The sequence below is a fragment of the Poecilia latipinna genome, unplaced genomic scaffold (genome assembly GCF_001443285.1).
Source record: "Poecilia latipinna isolate Pla-1442-1.1 unplaced genomic scaffold, P_latipinna-1.0 Scaffold1391, whole genome shotgun sequence".
Lineage (NCBI taxonomy): Eukaryota > Metazoa > Chordata > Actinopteri > Cyprinodontiformes > Poeciliidae > Poecilia > Poecilia latipinna.
The window spans coordinates 121,059-137,556 of NW_015114007.1; the positions used below are offsets into that span (position 1 = coordinate 121,059).

The 16,498-nt window shown below is 35.9% G+C and overlaps 2 protein-coding genes across 3 annotated transcripts; one reads left to right on the forward strand and one right to left on the reverse strand.

The window, feature by feature from the left end:
* Nucleotides 1-717: 717 nt before the first annotated feature.
* rbm34 (RNA binding motif protein 34) lies at nt 718-6,128 on the reverse strand. Its single transcript, XM_015056562.1, has 11 exons — nt 5,928-6,128; nt 5,596-5,752; nt 4,410-4,534; nt 4,041-4,251; nt 3,454-3,513; nt 3,305-3,348; nt 1,940-2,023; nt 1,783-1,846; nt 1,657-1,699; nt 1,464-1,582; nt 718-1,331 (listed from the first exon to the last, which is right to left on the reverse strand). Exons 1-11 carry the CDS (start codon nt 5,975-5,977, stop codon nt 1,032-1,034), a joined length of 1,257 nt encoding a protein of 418 aa, XP_014912048.1. The 5' UTR covers nt 5,978-6,128; the 3' UTR covers nt 718-1,031.
* A 423-nt stretch (nt 6,129-6,551) lies between these two features.
* Nucleotides 6,552-16,492, forward strand: tbce (tubulin folding cofactor E). Of its 2 annotated transcripts, XM_015056560.1 has the most exons (16): nt 6,552-6,903; nt 8,199-8,283; nt 8,601-8,765; nt 9,096-9,181; nt 9,637-9,736; nt 9,817-9,919; nt 10,350-10,426; nt 10,514-10,606; nt 10,961-11,025; nt 11,844-11,908; nt 12,694-12,846; nt 13,480-13,618; nt 14,254-14,322; nt 14,446-14,505; nt 14,601-14,692; nt 15,875-16,492. In XM_015056560.1, the coding sequence occupies exons 1-16, from the start codon at nt 6,786-6,788 to the stop codon at nt 15,968-15,970; spliced, it is 1,566 nt and encodes a 521-aa protein (XP_014912046.1). In that variant the 5' UTR covers nt 6,552-6,785; the 3' UTR covers nt 15,971-16,492. The 2 variants fall into 2 exon arrangements, with proteins under 2 accessions (XP_014912046.1, XP_014912047.1); XM_015056561.1 differs by lacking the exon at nt 6,552-6,903 and having other exon boundaries at nt 8,197-8,283; nt 8,635-8,765.
* Nucleotides 16,493-16,498: the final 6 nt, after the last annotated feature.

Consider the following 16,498-nt stretch of genomic DNA (forward strand, 5'->3'; position numbering starts at 1 on the left):
GCCCGTATTATTATGCTGGTGCCTCGAGATGTTATTTCTAATACGGTACAGGACACAGCACTGGAAAACAGATGTAACAATGCCATCTTGTGGTCAGAAGTCAAAAATTTGGTTTTAAAGTCAGTACTTATCACTGTTTTCTTCCTATTTTGCAAATTCTACAATATATAAAGTGACTCTCTTTTCCTTGGTTGGCTTGTAACATAATTCCATCGTGTTTTCCACATACAATCTGCATGTAAAATTGTATACTGGTTAGATGTGTTCAGGGTGGGAGAACCAAATATAAACTGAGGAAGAATTTATAAGTAGAATTCAGTTTCTATGCTCCTCTAATCTGGATCAAATTTTCAGAAAACTGCAAAAATATTTAAACACTGTTCATTTAAATTAAGTTTTTTTTCCAATTTGGATCAGGCAACAGGACAGCAATCTTAAATGTAGTAACAAATCTATAGAAATGTGACTGAAAGAGAAAGTAGTGCCATGGTGTAACCAAAGTAAGAGAGCTGTGCATCACTACTAAGCACATTGGCTGGTTCCGTTCTGGGAATGACTGAGGAGATGAAGATGCAAAGAAGGATTTTACATAAAGTTAAGAAAATGATGGACAACACTGACCTTCCTTTTCAAAAGACTATCTTGCAAAAACAGTCTTTTGTCAGAAACTTCTTCAAATTTGCTGTAATAAAGACCACTACTGGAAATTTGAAATAATATGAGTTACAACAACCAATAAAGTGTTCTTTAATTGAATTGAACTCCATCCATCCATTTTCTGTACACCTTTTTGTAGCTAAATATATTGCAAGCATAAAATTTTAGCAATTTTTCTTTTTTTCAAACACCTCAGGTTTAAACTTTTAAAATTAAAACCACACCCAATCTTGAGAAACTGTGTATTTTCCGAATACAATACCCTTTTCTTGGTGATTTATCTGGGAGGAGAACTGTATTAGAAAACTTTGTGAAAAAGATGATCTTTTTCTAACAGTCAAGGAAACATCGTTGGTCCTTCATTTCGTAGAGACTCAACGTGTCTTTCTTGTCTTATTTTTCTTCTTTAAAACTTTCTTATTTTTCTTGTGTGGATTTGCCATCTCTCCTTTAAAAGACGAGATGTTACTTGGCTTGTGATTGAAATTTGCTTGACCGGGTTTCCTGGCTCCTCCTGAACCTTTCCCAGCATTCTGCCTGGACTTCCTCAGGGCTCCTTTGCTGTTGGTTTTATTCGTCTGCTTTTCCTTTGTCACTGATCTCTTCACACGGATGGACCTGCTTTCCAGCTTTGAGCCATCCAGTGATAGCGCCATCTCTACCGAGTCGGCACTCTGTGACAGGGACAAAAAAATAAATTATTTTTTTTTAATGTTTCCGTCTTAAAAACAATACAAAGCTTTGCTACAGTAATTCTTGGGAATTCTAAAGACAACATCCTAATTGTTGCATTATGTTCAATGCACCTCAAACAGGACATATCCGAATCCTTTCCCAAGTCCGGAGTTTGGGTCTCGCACTAGTCGCACTGCCTCGACTTTTCCACACTCCTCAAAATGCTGTCGAAGTGCCAACTCCTTGATATCTACAAAGATCCAACAGATCAGTATCATGCATATCACATTATATCATGAGCTTTGTTTTGGCACAGCATCTTACCAAATGCCAGGTTCCCAACAAAAACAGAGCGCTTGTGATCATGCTGCAAGAATAAAATGATTTTTTTTTTTTTTTAGCAACAGGTCTGCAGAGTGTGCAGGTGAGTTTAATGTTGGGAAGGCTTACTGATGACTTGTCAGTCACTCTGTCCACTCGGATGTGAAAGCCTTTCTCAATTTCCATGCCATTCCTGTGAGGACAAAGCCAATCATCATTTATGTGCTTGTTTACCGTTTCTCTTATAAGTTTATTATTAGTTTGGTAGCACTGTTAATCTTCTCACCTCTCCAGAGCATTGGTAACTCCCTCTTCATTTTTAAACACCACATAAGCATTTATGCTTTGCTTCTTGGGATGAACTTTGCGTCTGTAAATGTAAAAAAGAAAATCTATATTCAAAAGTGTAACAAAAAAAAGAAGAGGTTCTAAGAAGATATTATAAGTTCTAATTCCCTTCCATATCAAGACTATAGTGACACGGCAATGAGTTTAAAGAAAAGTTAACAAAAAGACAGACTATTAGTTAGGCAAACTGTCCACTTGGTGATATTAACATTTACGTAAAACCACTAACACTGTAAAAGTTAGTGATGATAGAAATGCTAAATTAGAAAAAATAGACAAACTTTTTTTTTTTTTGGAAATTTATACTAATGCAGTTCTATGTTGTAAGTTAGACTGCTGAATGAGAATCTGACACATGAATAACATTTAACCAGAGGTTAAGCCAATTTGTATTCATGTTCTGATCTTTTTCTCTATTGATTGAGTTTTATTTTGTTCATGTGCGTTTCTTGTACGAAATAAAGTTACTGAGAGGAAGTGGAACCGCTGCGTAAAGGGTCTCCATCCACTAAAAAATAAGAACATCAATGTAAGTGTTTATGTGATGAATCCTTCATAGTCAATGTAGAAATGTCACTAAATTGCCAGCATCCTTTCCAGTTTATTTCTCGTCATCCTTGTTTTCACCGGATGCAAAACATTCTGATTCAAATCCCTGCAATAAGGCGAGTTACTATGTGTTTTTGTTACCGTTGTCATGCATTGCTTCCTCCTTGCTCCAAGACAGTGCGCAGTGTTTGTCTCAGAGCGGGAGAAGATGTCTGTCTAATCTTCCGTATTAAGCGATAAGCATCAGTGAGCAATTAATACAGTATAGAGAGAATGAATAGAAAACATTGCCAAGTTTTTCTTTAGGAATGTTCTGTCAAATATGTAGACGTACTCAAGACATTCAAGTACTTCTTTAATAAATACTAAATGTATTTTGTTTGTAATAATGGTCTTTACATTGATTACAGTATTCAACCGTTCGGCAGACAGACAAAAAAGAAAGCAACAGTGCACTGATAGCAATTTTCTAGTCTGTGTGGGCTTCATTTCCAAATTTTTGTCATTTATATTTCCTCCCTCTCTGCCTGCACTACAATTTTACATGTTCGCTATAGTTAAACTTGGTGGGGTTAGTCTTTCAGTCAGATACTTTTCTTTCTGAACTTGTTGAGCTGTTGTATGTGGGTCATGGAAAATTATACTGAATGTCATGGAGAGTCTTGCAATTTTTTTTATAAATACCAGTGGGCACCCTGCTGTAAAGTTTATCTAGAGCTGTAATGGCCTATCATCATATGAGTCAAACACTTACTTAATAGTTGCTTCTTTACGAGACATGGAGGGATCCTCTCTGACCTAAAGTGAAGAAAGAATAAGATTATTTTGGTAATTAAATAAATGAGAATTTCACTGAATGTTACAATTGTGAATCATGATTTTTATTTTTTATTTTTTAATTACCACAGAGCGAAACCGAGCAGATTCAATCGGTCCTTTATCTCTGAAGAGTCCTAGCAGGGTCTAAAGAAAGTAAAAAAAAAATTAAAAAAAAGATTACACAGTAGCTCCTTCATAAAACAATAAGAACAATCTTAATAAATAACTCAGGACTTTGACTTGCATTTTATCAACTTAAGATCACAAGAATTGGTTTAATGTGGAGTCTGTCTCCAAAAAAGAAATAGAGGGAAGCACAGGGATAAATACTATTGCCAAAGATACACAATATATCAACAATTACATCAGTATCTGTTTGTTGTTGGGGTTTTTTTCATATTGATATCGGTCTGATATCGATATATCAGACCGATATCATATCGGTCTGATATCGATATATCAGACCGATATCATATCGGTCTCATTTTCATCTTGCATTTCCATCCATTCTTAGAGTACATTATTTTTGTAAATTGGTGAACATCATGTGCTTTCTAAAGAAATGGTAAGGCTTTAGACTTTCTAATTGTCTAAAGTCTGACCATTGTTCCTGGTCAAACCGAGGAAGAATGATCAAGTCATTTGATGGTCAAACTGTGAGGGACTTGTACCTTCATTGTGCAGCTGACTGGTAGGTTGCCAACAAACACGGTCCTCTTCATCTTTAAGGCTTCCTCTTGTTTGTTGGCCTTCAGTTTCTGTCGCTTCATCACCCAGTACTCTGCACTGTTTTCACCAGTAATCTCTGATGCTTTCCTCTTTTTTCTCATTGAACTCTTTTGGACATCCTCGTCTGTGTCTGCTGTTAATAAACTGCTCTCCCTAAAACAAATGGAAATAAACAAGAGAGAGAAAAAGGCAAAAGGTTATGTTTTTATTTATTTATTTTTGATAAGATAGTTTAGAATGATGTAATGGTAAGAGGGAAGATTCGAACAATAAAATATGCATTTGAAGGAAATGATTCGTAAACTTCTCACCTGTTCAGCAGTTGTTGCTCAGCCACTGATGTCTTCCTGATGGGTTTGTTCTTCATCTGCTTGACCTTCACTTCTAAACCATCTTTCTGCTGCTCATTTCCTTCTGTGGTCTTTTGAATACGCTTCTACAGTAAAAAAAAAAAAAAAAAAAAAAAGAAGAAAAATATGAAATGCCAAGACTGCAAACAAGTTATGTTCTCATTTATAATAATGTATTTTATTTGTTAGCGCCTTTCAAGACACCCAAAGACCCCTTCCAAGAAAAAAAAAACAATATGAGAACACATTAAAAATATGAAGGAGGGGGAAAAAAAATTACAATGAACAACGGATAGACCAACTAAATAATCCTAATGAACTAATAACACCTAAAGCAGTCAATGGAAAAGCCTCTAGTAAATTTTGTTTTTCTTAAAAGTTGTGACTTCATGTTGGTGTGGTGTTACAAACCAAGTCTGCATTACATCTGATGTCCACTTTTAATTAACTGAAGTTCTTTTGTAACAGAACCTTTGAGCGCTTAAAACCAGATTGTAGTTTGGAGTTCTTGTTGTTCCCATCCAAGCAGATATTCAAGTTTAAGAAACATGTCAATGGCCAATACAAAACAAGAAAAGTGCTGAAAGCTGGACTGAATCAAGTTTTCCAGGAGCAAGATTTTATTTCTATTTACATACTCGACCTATGGTCGAGTTTACATACTCTAAAAAGCTAAGTAAATGTCTAACGCAGAAGAAACAAACCTCTGTAGTACAGACACATTCAGGAAGCTAAGTCGTACTTAAAGGCTCGAGAGGCTGGACTGAAAGACAGCAAAGCAGCACTAATTGGACATAAGCAAGATAATCCATAGTCTGCAAATGACCAGGGTGAGATCCTGTGGGATGGCCAACCGATAAACAGGTGAGGACTAACCAACAAGATACCCTGGACAAGTCACAAGAGCACCAAGTTTATGAACATTTAAGTTACCCTAATAACCCTGAGGTATTCAATCATTGGGTTGGAAAACACATGATTATGAGGCAGCAAGTTAACCCTAGGGTTACAATCCCACCATCAAAAAACCAAACTGCTATACAGACTGTGCAGTTTGGAAACATCTAAGACTCAAAACGTGTAAAAATGTCCACCTGTAACAACCTGCTTTTTAAGGGAAATCAAGGCGGACAAAAGTGGTGCTTACCTTAGGGACAGGCTGAAACAGAGATGATGACGCTGGTAACGGAGTCGTGAATAATGTTGACAATGACCCAGACGGTTCAGAGCTCTGCTTGAACAAACTGCCTGATACCTGGCCGACAGCATATGCAGATGACTCTTGACCGAGAAGCATTTTTTCTCTGCAGGAACAAATATAAGAGTGAAAAAGATGCAAGAGTAGAAAAATAAATACATAATAATATCAGACTAATCATCAGGGATGGTTTTATGGGCGTTTCGATTGTTTTAGTGCGTGGTTCCTCTGTCCTGTATTCACGTGTCAATAGCAAGGTTGTCGTGAGTAAGTAAACAAACCTGTGGTGAACTTTTTTCTTCATGGCTTCTTCTGAATCCCCGCAGTACATCCGTATGTCTTTATCTCTGCTTAAATAATGTTTTATTTACAGTCGCATGTAGACTTTTTGAACACAAAACACAACACAACACGCTCCGTTTATCGTCCGAGCACTGTTCTACCTAGAATTGTGTCCCCGACGGAAAACTGTAGGGAAGCTACAAAGGTACCAACTGATAAATATCCGGAATGAAACTATAAGCGGGATATTTTGGATTTAGATAAAGGGAATATATTTATGACGATTAAAAATATATATTTTTTTAATTTACTCACTTGGTATTTTTATTTCTTTATATGAAAAATGTTCGAGGTGAAAACGAGTACGCCGTTGAAATGTGTCACTTCCGGTGTTCCGGTAAGCCTTCAGTCTGCGTACATTTATTTTTCTTCTCTCTCTCACTTAAAGCTAGATAAATTATATTTAACCGCTTAGAGAAAACATCTCCAGTATTATTTAAGACATGAAAGTTTCTGTCAATGTCCAAATGTCAAAAGAGTTCACGTATTTACAAGTATTTACAATAGCGAGCACAAGTAATGTCATACGTAAGGTTGAAAAGCAGGTGGCGGTAATGCGTCTTTGTAAATCGTCAAAAGACACCAAAAGAAGAAATGTTAGCTTGTTAAGCTGTCATGTTTCTCAAATCAGCCCACTTCTAGATTTGGACATTATTTTGAACTCTAATGCTCAAAGTTTCACTTGTGAATCTCTGAAGGTATTTAAGGCTGGACCGTTTCTCAAAAGTACCACATACATAACGCGCGATCTATAGCGGCTGTAGTTTTAGTGTTTTCTGTCTTTTGTGGTCGGCTTAATGAGAACCGATCAGTCCGAACGGGATAAGATGCTGCTGGACCCCGTTGGTAGGCGGATCTCCTGCGGAAAGGAACGGGCCACGGTCCGCTACGTTGGGCATGTATCACCGTATGAAGGTATAAAAAAAAAAAAAAAAAAAAGTTATTCTCATTTCTGAGTTGTTTAAGTAGCGAATTCAGATTCTCATAATTTTTGCTACCTAATAATTTGCAGAATTGTGCATCCTGATGGTATTGAGTAGCACAAATATAAAGATCTACCCTGAAATGGGACAAATTCTGCCTATAGTCAAACGAGCTGTCGTACTTAAGAAAACAGATGTGCAGAAAATTTAATCACCAAATTTTCAATGTTTGTTGTTTAGCAGTTCCTTCAGGTCAGGGTTTGTTATTGGGGAAGCACCTATTTGTTCTGATGAGAATCATGTTGTCCAAACAGTGATGCTGTTTCCATGTGGTTGGCAAAATGCATCCCAGTCTGTGGCTTCAAATCAACCCATCAAGGTTTCTTCAACTTCCTGTGACCATCTTCTCACAGCTCTTTTGTTAATGACAGGTTTCCTCTCTGTCAGGGGTTTAAAACAAGACAATCTGCTTTGCCAAGAGGAGATGCATAAATTCTTGATATTTGCATTTAACAAATCTAGTGTCCTATTTTCTGTGGTAGAGCAGCTAAAAAGTGGTTGAAATGTTGGAAGTGTAGCAGAGAGTGAGGCAAAATCACCAGCTATTCCCACAAATACATCAACAATATCTGTCTGTAGTTTAGCAACAGCTAATTTGATGATCCCACAGACAGTGTTGGTAACAGATGGTGGTGAAACTTATTTTTGTGAGTTGTTGAGAGTTGTTTGGAAGCAACAAATAAAGAACAGGAGATCACTTTAAAATTTAAATAATACATCTTAAATCCAGATGAAAAATAGTCTTACATCTTCAGCTTTGCCACATTTGTGTGGCAAAGTTTGAGCATAAACATGCACATTACATCGAATGTATAGTCATGACAGTGCAAAACTTATTTTTGTTTTAAGGTTGCACTATTAGGCAACCAAATATCCAACTTTTACATGTTTTTCAAATGCAGCAAATTCATTTGTAAATTTTTATTTTACAAAATTTCAAACATTTAAGACCTGTTTTAAGTCCATCACCATAAATTCAAGTAAACACTTTATTGCACATTCTTTCTTTGGCTTATGTTTTCGTTTCAGTTTTCCTTATTAAATACAGCACTGAATTAAAAAGGCCTTTGAGGGATTAGTAATGTGTGTCAATCAGTTTACTATATATATATATATATATATATATATCTTTTTGTTGTTTTGTTGTAGTTCTGAAACTTTTCTAAAAGCCAACATATGGTGCTGGGGTAGATATTAACTTTTTACCTGCATAATCTTTGTTTATAGGGCTGTGGCTTGGCGTGGAGTGGGATAACCCAGAGAGAGGAAAACACGATGGCAGCCATGAAGGAGTGCAGTACTTTACATGCAGGTAGTCTCTGACAGCTTATTTCAATTTTATCATTGTTGTTTTGTTTAGTATCAGTGATTTTAAATGATAGAAATTTGGCCCTGGCAGTATAATTTCTGTTTGTAAGCCAAGGAAATAAACTTTGAACACCAAGACTTAGACAACCTTTTCCATTCAGCTTTTATTACAACTTTATTCTTGTATTATTTCAACTTTATTGTTGTGCGATTCAAATTATGACTTTGTTCACAGATTTTTTTTTTCTCTTGGTCTCACCATATTATTCCATCATATGCGAGTGAATAATTAAATAGATGAATACTATTTTCTTCTCTTAGAAATCCTAAGGGAGGATCCTTTGTTCGTCCGCAGAAAGCGAGTTTTGGAGTGGACTTCCTGACTGCTGTTTATTTGACCTATCAGACAAACGCAGAGGAGGTGCTGAACGAGGAGATCTTCATTTCCTCCAAGAAGCTCGAATGGTTTGTTGTTGAGGAGAAAAGGTATGACAATTGTATTTGCACGGTTTTCACTAAGGCGTGCTTGTTTTATGTGATTATGTAGCTGCTCTGCTTCATGTTTTCAGGTGTTGTTAGACTAGGGCAAATGAAGCTCAGACAAACAAATAAGAAAAAGTTGCACACTATTTTTACCAACCACTTGAAAAAATTGGAATTGGATTGGACACTCATGTCAACAAATCTTTAGCAATCTTCCTTCTAAGTATCTTATTATTCATTTTGATATTAACTGCATTGTTATATCTGCTTTGTGTAAAAATGTCTGCCAAATGAATTAACACATCAACATAAACATGTTTTTTGTTATTACAGGTTTGAGAATCTTCCATCAGTTGTGTTGAACCATTGCGATGTCAATGGACCCGGGGTGGCTGGAGAAATCAGGAAAACAACACCCAGTATCCTGTTCTTACCAACCTAACAACTACAGATGTAAATTTTGGCTGAAATAATGATTGGAATATTTTACTTCAACTTTATTTATTCAGTTCAGTTTGAAAATACTTAATTCATCCCAAAATTGAATGTTGACGTCGTAACTCTTGTCATCCAAGTATTTTCAAAGAGTCGTCGTGGACAGTAATGCTTTGACTGAAGGCAGTATCATGACTGTCATGAAATGCTAACAGCTCAATTTCTGGGCAGCAAAGATGATATTTCACAGTAACGTCCTGGATGACATCATTAGTTATTGCTGCTAATCCACCTCATTTGCTTTTGCCGCTCCTCTTTAAATCTCTGTCTGCCTATATGGTCAGAAAGCCAGAAAGCCTGAAACTAGCGTCTCAGTCAGGTCTTAGCTGTGCTAACTGTGAATATTGGAGTAGTTGGAGGCCTTAACAGCTTGCAACAGACGTTCAGTGGTTGGACCTCTCTGGGTCTCTGTTGTCCACATGGAAAGATGTGGCTGCCATCACAGAGCAGCTGGACAAACTGGAAGGCTTGCAGCTCAGGTACAACCTCCTCTGGAAAGTCTGTGTTTTAACAGCTGTGTTCTGTTTTAACTGATTTAAAACCCTTTTAATTCTGTTAGTGTCAACAGAATTAGCTTGACCTCTGACCCCTGGGCTCACCGTCAGGCGTTCAGCAACCTCAAACTCCTTGCCCTCAACAATTGCGACTTCACCTGGCTGCAGGTAAGCAGTTCCTCCAAACACAACAGGTTTATAGTTCTTGAAATTCTTTCACATTTCTTTTAGGTGTTTTAAGGGTTTGGAAAGTGCTTGATTTCCTTATAAAAGTCATTTAACTTGTTAGATATTCAAACTGCACAGTTTTGTAATAAATTGCCATCCAACAGTTGATTTAAAAACAACATTTCGAAAACATTTACACATTTTTCCCCACTGTTTAAAGTTAAATCAGTCTAAACTTTTGTTGTTTTAGATTAGCTAGAATCAGCGTGGATGAAGTGAAAAGGAGATCTGAGAAATCCTTGCTTAATACATTCATTAATTAAAAATGGTAGTTTGCCAGGCAGAGGAAAGATTTTTAAAGCATTTTAATTGTGCTGATAAACAATTTTTTCTCCAAAGGCCAAATAACGCTTGAAATTTCTGTGGTCAGATCCTGGAGTGCGCCCCCATGTGGCCTCGGCTGGAGGATCTGTCTTTAGAAAATAACAACATAAGAGAACTACACAGGTAGCATTCCCGTCATCCATTTTCAATTTTGCAGTATCTTTTTCCTCTCGCATCTTTTTGAAACTTATAAAAGTATCTTCCCTGAAGGCCAGAGGGCGTCCTGCAAACACTGAAGAGTCTCAATCTGTCTTGTAATCCTTTGATGCAAGAAAGCGTGTCCAGGTTATCTTCTCTGCCCAGGTACAGTCAGGAGGAAGTTTAATCATCTTCATTTTTAAGATATAAAATATTAACTGATTTCCTAGAATTTAATAACACCATGGAGTAAAACATGTGGAACATCACATCCTCTCTTATTTCTACACTTTAATTTGTTACGACATAATAATATGGATCCATGTTCTACAATGATTTTAAGCTTACAAAAACACAATAAAGGTTTCACGGTCATTATTTATTAGACAAAAATGAAAACAACATAAAAAACTGCATGTGAAAAACTAAATCTGTGATTTAATACCTTGCTTAAATACTTACATTTTTATCAATAACAATGATCTTTCTAAAATAACGTTGTTTTCTTTTACATTGCAGACTGGAGTGGCTTAACCTGTCTAACACCAAACTGTCAATTATTCAACTTGAAGATGCAACTCAAGGTTCATTGACAAATTTTCTGTTCTTTATAATGTGACATGCACATTTAAATATTTATATGAATATACAGTTGAAACCAGAAGTTTACATACATATTTATCTCGCTGTCAGAATTTAAATAGACTAAACTTCTTTTGTTTTAAGTGAGTTAGAATTACAAAAATGATTTATATTTGCTAAATGCAACAATAAAGTCAGATTTATGTATTTGTTTTCACGATCAGAATGGATACTGTCTCTTTAAACAACGAGTGAAAGCCCAGATTGTGATGTCACAGCTTTGGAGAGGCGCCTGATAGGTTAACTGAGACATTTGAGTTAATTGGATGTATTTTAATACCACATATAGAACCAACTGCTTTCTAGAAATCAGCCAAAATATCAAGGGAATAAAAGTGGAGACACACCAGCTTAACTGTGAAGTATGGTGGTGGCAGCATCATGATGTGGGCCTGTTTTTCTGCAGGAGGGACTGGTGCACTTCATTAAATAGATGACATCAGGAGAAAAGAGCATTATGTAGAAATATTGAAACTTCTGGAAGGAACCCCAGAAAGTTTGATCCAGGTCAGACATTTCAGAGACAATGCTACAAAATACTGAGAAAATGTGTATAAACTTGAAGACATTAATAAATAAATCTAAAATAAAATTGTGGCATTTAGCAAATAGGAGTAATTCCGGATGATTCTAACTGACCTAAATTGAGGGAAAGAAAAAAAGGTGTTCAAGTCTTTTTATTTGGTGTATTTGTCAATCACTGAGTACATTTTGTGTTTAAACTCCATAATTCTAAAGTCGTTAATATTTTTCTCTGTAGCCACTTGTACAGATGTCTTTCCCGCTCTGAAGAATCTCAATCTGGACCACAACAACATCTCTGAGGTCAGGCTGTGTTGCAGCTTGAAATTATTACATTTTTTATTACTTTCAATTATACAGAGCCCCATAGGGAACATAAACAATCTTTAACATTCCCTCGCAAAAGTTTTGCATTCCCTTACAATAAATTAGCAAGTATACCTTGGTCTGTTTTGCATGGAGTCACAAATGTCAATTAAAAATTGCACATTTAAAGAGCCTCTGAAAACATGTTTATATATTCTTAACTCTTTGGTGCAAAAAAAACTGAAAATTGATTTATTCAGTTTGTTTGCTTGTGTAAGGTAGAGATGGAACTGCACATGAAAACGGTCCTTTATTAACCATTCAAACTATCAACACAAAAAAGACACAATCAAAATTGTCAGATGACTTTATTACCCCGAGAAAATAACTCAGAAATAGTCCAAATAGTTTGGATGTACTTCTTCTTTCCTTATTACAGAAAGTTTCTGTTTATATCTTTAAAGGGATGGGATAGGCTGTTTTGCTTTTACTTTTGTGATGCACTTCAATCCTAAAGAAAAAGAAATAAAACCTCACAAACAAGATGTTAACATACATGGAAAAACTTTATGATAACCTCACATTACAGCAGAAAGACTTTCAGTATTCAATTATGCCACATAAACTGATCAGTACATTATTGCATTCCCACTAAATATTATTGCGATTAAACACAAAATAATTTTTCCCATGGCCTCTAGGAGGCTCTGTGCAATCATAAGCACTAATTATACTGACAACACATTTTCGTTTGAACAGGCTCTCTCTGTTTTATCTTCCAGTGGAGTATGGTTAATGAGCTCGCCAAACTTCCCTGCCTCGTTAAATTATCATGTCGTGACAACAAACTGGTGAGCAGCGATGGAAACCCAAAAACTGTCAATCAAATGCTTATTGCCAAACTTGGACATCTGCTCTACCTGAACAACAGTGAGGTATGTGTGTGTGTGTGTGTTTTCCCCCACTGTTAGCTGTTTTTATGTCTTTATTTTACTTCAGATGTTAACTGGAAGAGCGGATTGTAGTCATTTCTACACATGCATGAGTCTTTGAGGTGAAGTTATTCAGCTGCAGAAGAATATTTCATAGTGGGATAGTTGCAAATGACAGTGAGACTTAAAGATGCAAAGTTTTGCTCTTGAAGTTCATCCAGAAAGTATTCACATGGCTTCACTTTTTCCATATTTTGTTACATTGTAGCCTTATTTGAAATTATACTAAAGGTAACCTATTAGGCAAAATTCACATTTTGAACATTTTTATACATCCATTTTGGTTTCTACTGCTTCTAAAAACAACCCAAGACATTTTTTGGCAATAATAAGTTAAAAGTTTTTTAGTGCCTGGAAAATGAGCCTTTTCAAAAAACCTCCAGGTAATTAAGTCATACTAGGGGCCCTGCGGCGTTACCTAGCAACCCCAGCCCGTCGCCTAGCAATCCAAGCTGAGTACCAGCATGTTTGGTCATTTTACCGCTGTATGCACTATACAATGGCTGCTGGAAAAGGCAAATGTTTTGTTGTTGACTCACCATCCAGAAAATGATGTTCATTTCTGTTGGCTTTTAGATCAGCTATGAAGAAAGAAAGGGGGCGGAGCTTGACTACATCAAGATGTTTGGAGAGGAGTGGCTGAAGGCAGGGGGTGCGGATCAGCCCAGCACTGCGTTCACCTGCCAGCACCCACGTTATCAGATGCTTATTGAGAGTAAGGCACTTTGGCTTTGTTACAAATGGCAACTAAGCATAGTTATGCTAAAACATTTTTATTATGTTCATTATTGTACACTCTATTACCAAATGTATTAGGCTCCAAATCGGAGAATGCAAGTGTTCTAGTGATTGGGAATTATAGATCATTTACTCTGCTTATATGTTTTAGCAACTCTTTCCAAGTTGTAAATTCAGGTTTTACCCATATTTTCCTAAATTATGAATTGATTAGTGTCATCTAGTTTTTCCAGTAGAGTATGTTCCAGTATGTTATCACACTGCTTTGTTCTTTCAAATAAAAGAGTTTAGGAATTAATTGATCAGGCAAAAGCAAGATGAAAAAGTTGAAAATTTAAGAAAACTAAAGTCTTAAATAAAAGATAAGAAAATTATGGGATGTTAAGATGTGACCAAAAATTCAGGAAAAAACATGGAGAATATACATAAAAAACCAACAAGCAACCATTAAAAGACTGTTTATGAAAGAAAATGAACTTTTCTGTTAATTTTGTTCTGTATTCGGGACAGAAGGAGGCTAGAACAAATAAGAAAAAGGCAAACCTCCTTTTTTCTATGGTGACAGTTTTTATTCAGTTATCATTTATTGTCTGTTTTTTTTTTTTTTTTAAGAGTATGGAGCCCCGGATGAAGGCGAGCTGAAGAAGCCAGAGCCATTTGCCCTGAAAAATCAGCTGATAAGTCAGTTCTGCTTGATGTTTTTTTCTCCTCAGTTGTCTCTACCAAAAAAAAAAAAAAACATCTTTCTGGCTCTAAAATATTGTGCTTTCTGTATATGTTTTTGTTTTCCGTGTGTTTTCTTAGACATTACATTTGTTTTTCCTGATGATGCTGATCGTGAACCTATAAGCAAGAAACTACCAGGTAAAAAACAAACTGCTTGAGCATTAATTCATCAGTTATTAATGAATTAAACCTCATGTAAAAGTTGTTTTCTGTTTCTATCCAAACATTTGCAGCCTCTATGGTTGTTCAGAAAATAAAGGGACTGCTGCACAGGCTGCTGAAGATCCCACCTGCAGATCTGAGGCTAACCTACACCAGCCACAAGGTGACACTGGATCACACATCTCTGCTTTATTTCTATACAGAATCCACAAACCAAGCAGGCCTAAATACTTACAATTGGCATCTGCTTGTATTTGCATTTGAACCAGTTCATAAACACCTGGTGGCATTGTAATGTAGAAAAGTGAATCATCTGCCTAGTTGTGGTAGCTAATTTTACTTAATATTACTTAAAATACTTGAAATAAACTAATAGCTAGAAGCATGTAAATGTTAATTTATGCAAAATTCACGTTTTACACATTTTTGTATCTAAAAATAACCCAAGCATTTAGTGTTTAGAAAATGACCAATTTAAAAAACCTCTGTAAAGAATATGTCACAAATCAGCAGGCACTACCTGTTACCTAGCAACCACAGCATCACATAGCAACCCAAGCTAGGCTCCAGGCCATTTGCTTGCCCAGTAAATACAGTGGTAAGATGAGCTGGCCAAAGTTTTTTGTTGTTACTAAATTCTTGTTTGTTGTGCAGGAGACTCTACTTCAGTTTTTTAAAGATGTATAGTTCTATAATTGCTCATCTCTTTGCCGCCATTTTCATGTGCAAGTGTAAACGCTTAGTTGGGTGTGGCCAGCAGAAGCTTATTTAGATTTAAAGTGACAGGAGGTCCTAAAACAGCTCCCTCTGAAAAAGCTAACCTGTCGAAAATCTCATTATCTAAAATTATTTTGTGTAAAAAATGTAATAAACATGTTTTGTAAAGCCTAGTCCTTTCCTAATCTGGTCTAGGAAGCATTATAGGTCACCTTTAATTAAGTTATGATGTGACAAAAAGCGAAAAGGAGGCTAATACTTTGTGTATTTTAGAAAGAAATCAAATTCAATATTAAGTAATAACGATGATGAAAATGAATATTAATGAGGTAAAAATTAGCAGTTGCTGCATTTTTGTTTTTACAAACTAACATTCTATAAACTGAAAAATGCTTGAAGATGCAGCTTTCCTGTAAATCACTGAAATATTTGGTTATAAAGCCAATGTTTCTGAGAAATGCTTTGTTTTCAAGTTGATGCAGTTTTCAGTTAGAAAAGAATCAAATTTAGTCTATTTCTAGGTAAACAACAAAAAGAAACAACCACAAATCATTTTAAATAAAACAATAGGAACAGTTTGAAGTTGTTAATCACTCAATTAGGACCTAACGAGCCGTTCTGGTTTCAGGTGTCGGGGACAGAGTTTCCCATCGACAGTGACTTAAAGACTCTTCATTTTTACTCTGTGGAGGATGGAGACCAGGTGCTGGTCCGCTGGTCCTAACTTGATCCAGCTGCATGTTTCCCAAACTTTAACACAAACTGAAATGTGATTTTGTTATATCTCCCTGTTCTGTGTTAATTTTTCTAATTAAGGCAACTGCAGACGTTCAGAACAACATAATCGTCTTAATTTGTGCCTCATTCCCAAGAAGATGAAAGGCAGCGATTCTTCTTCTGCCTTAAAAACATTTTAATTTTGAAACAGGTCATCATCATAAAACTTTCACAAGCCTGGAAGAAGTTTACATTCTTCATGTGTGTTTAGTTTCAGACTACAGTGCAGCAGAAAGAAACAGTAGCTCTAATTAATGTGTGTGTTCTGCCCGAGTCTGTTGTTATTGATCATTTTTTGTTAAACAGCTCATATTTCCAATGTTTTGTTCTAGTTTCTATATAGAAACTAAAAAAGTGCATTTGGGGAGATAAAATGTCTCCCCAGAAACATAGAACACCTTCATTGGATAACTATTTAAGTTATTTGTCTTTAACACACCAGATTGTGTATAGGTATTTTGAGAATTATACAATT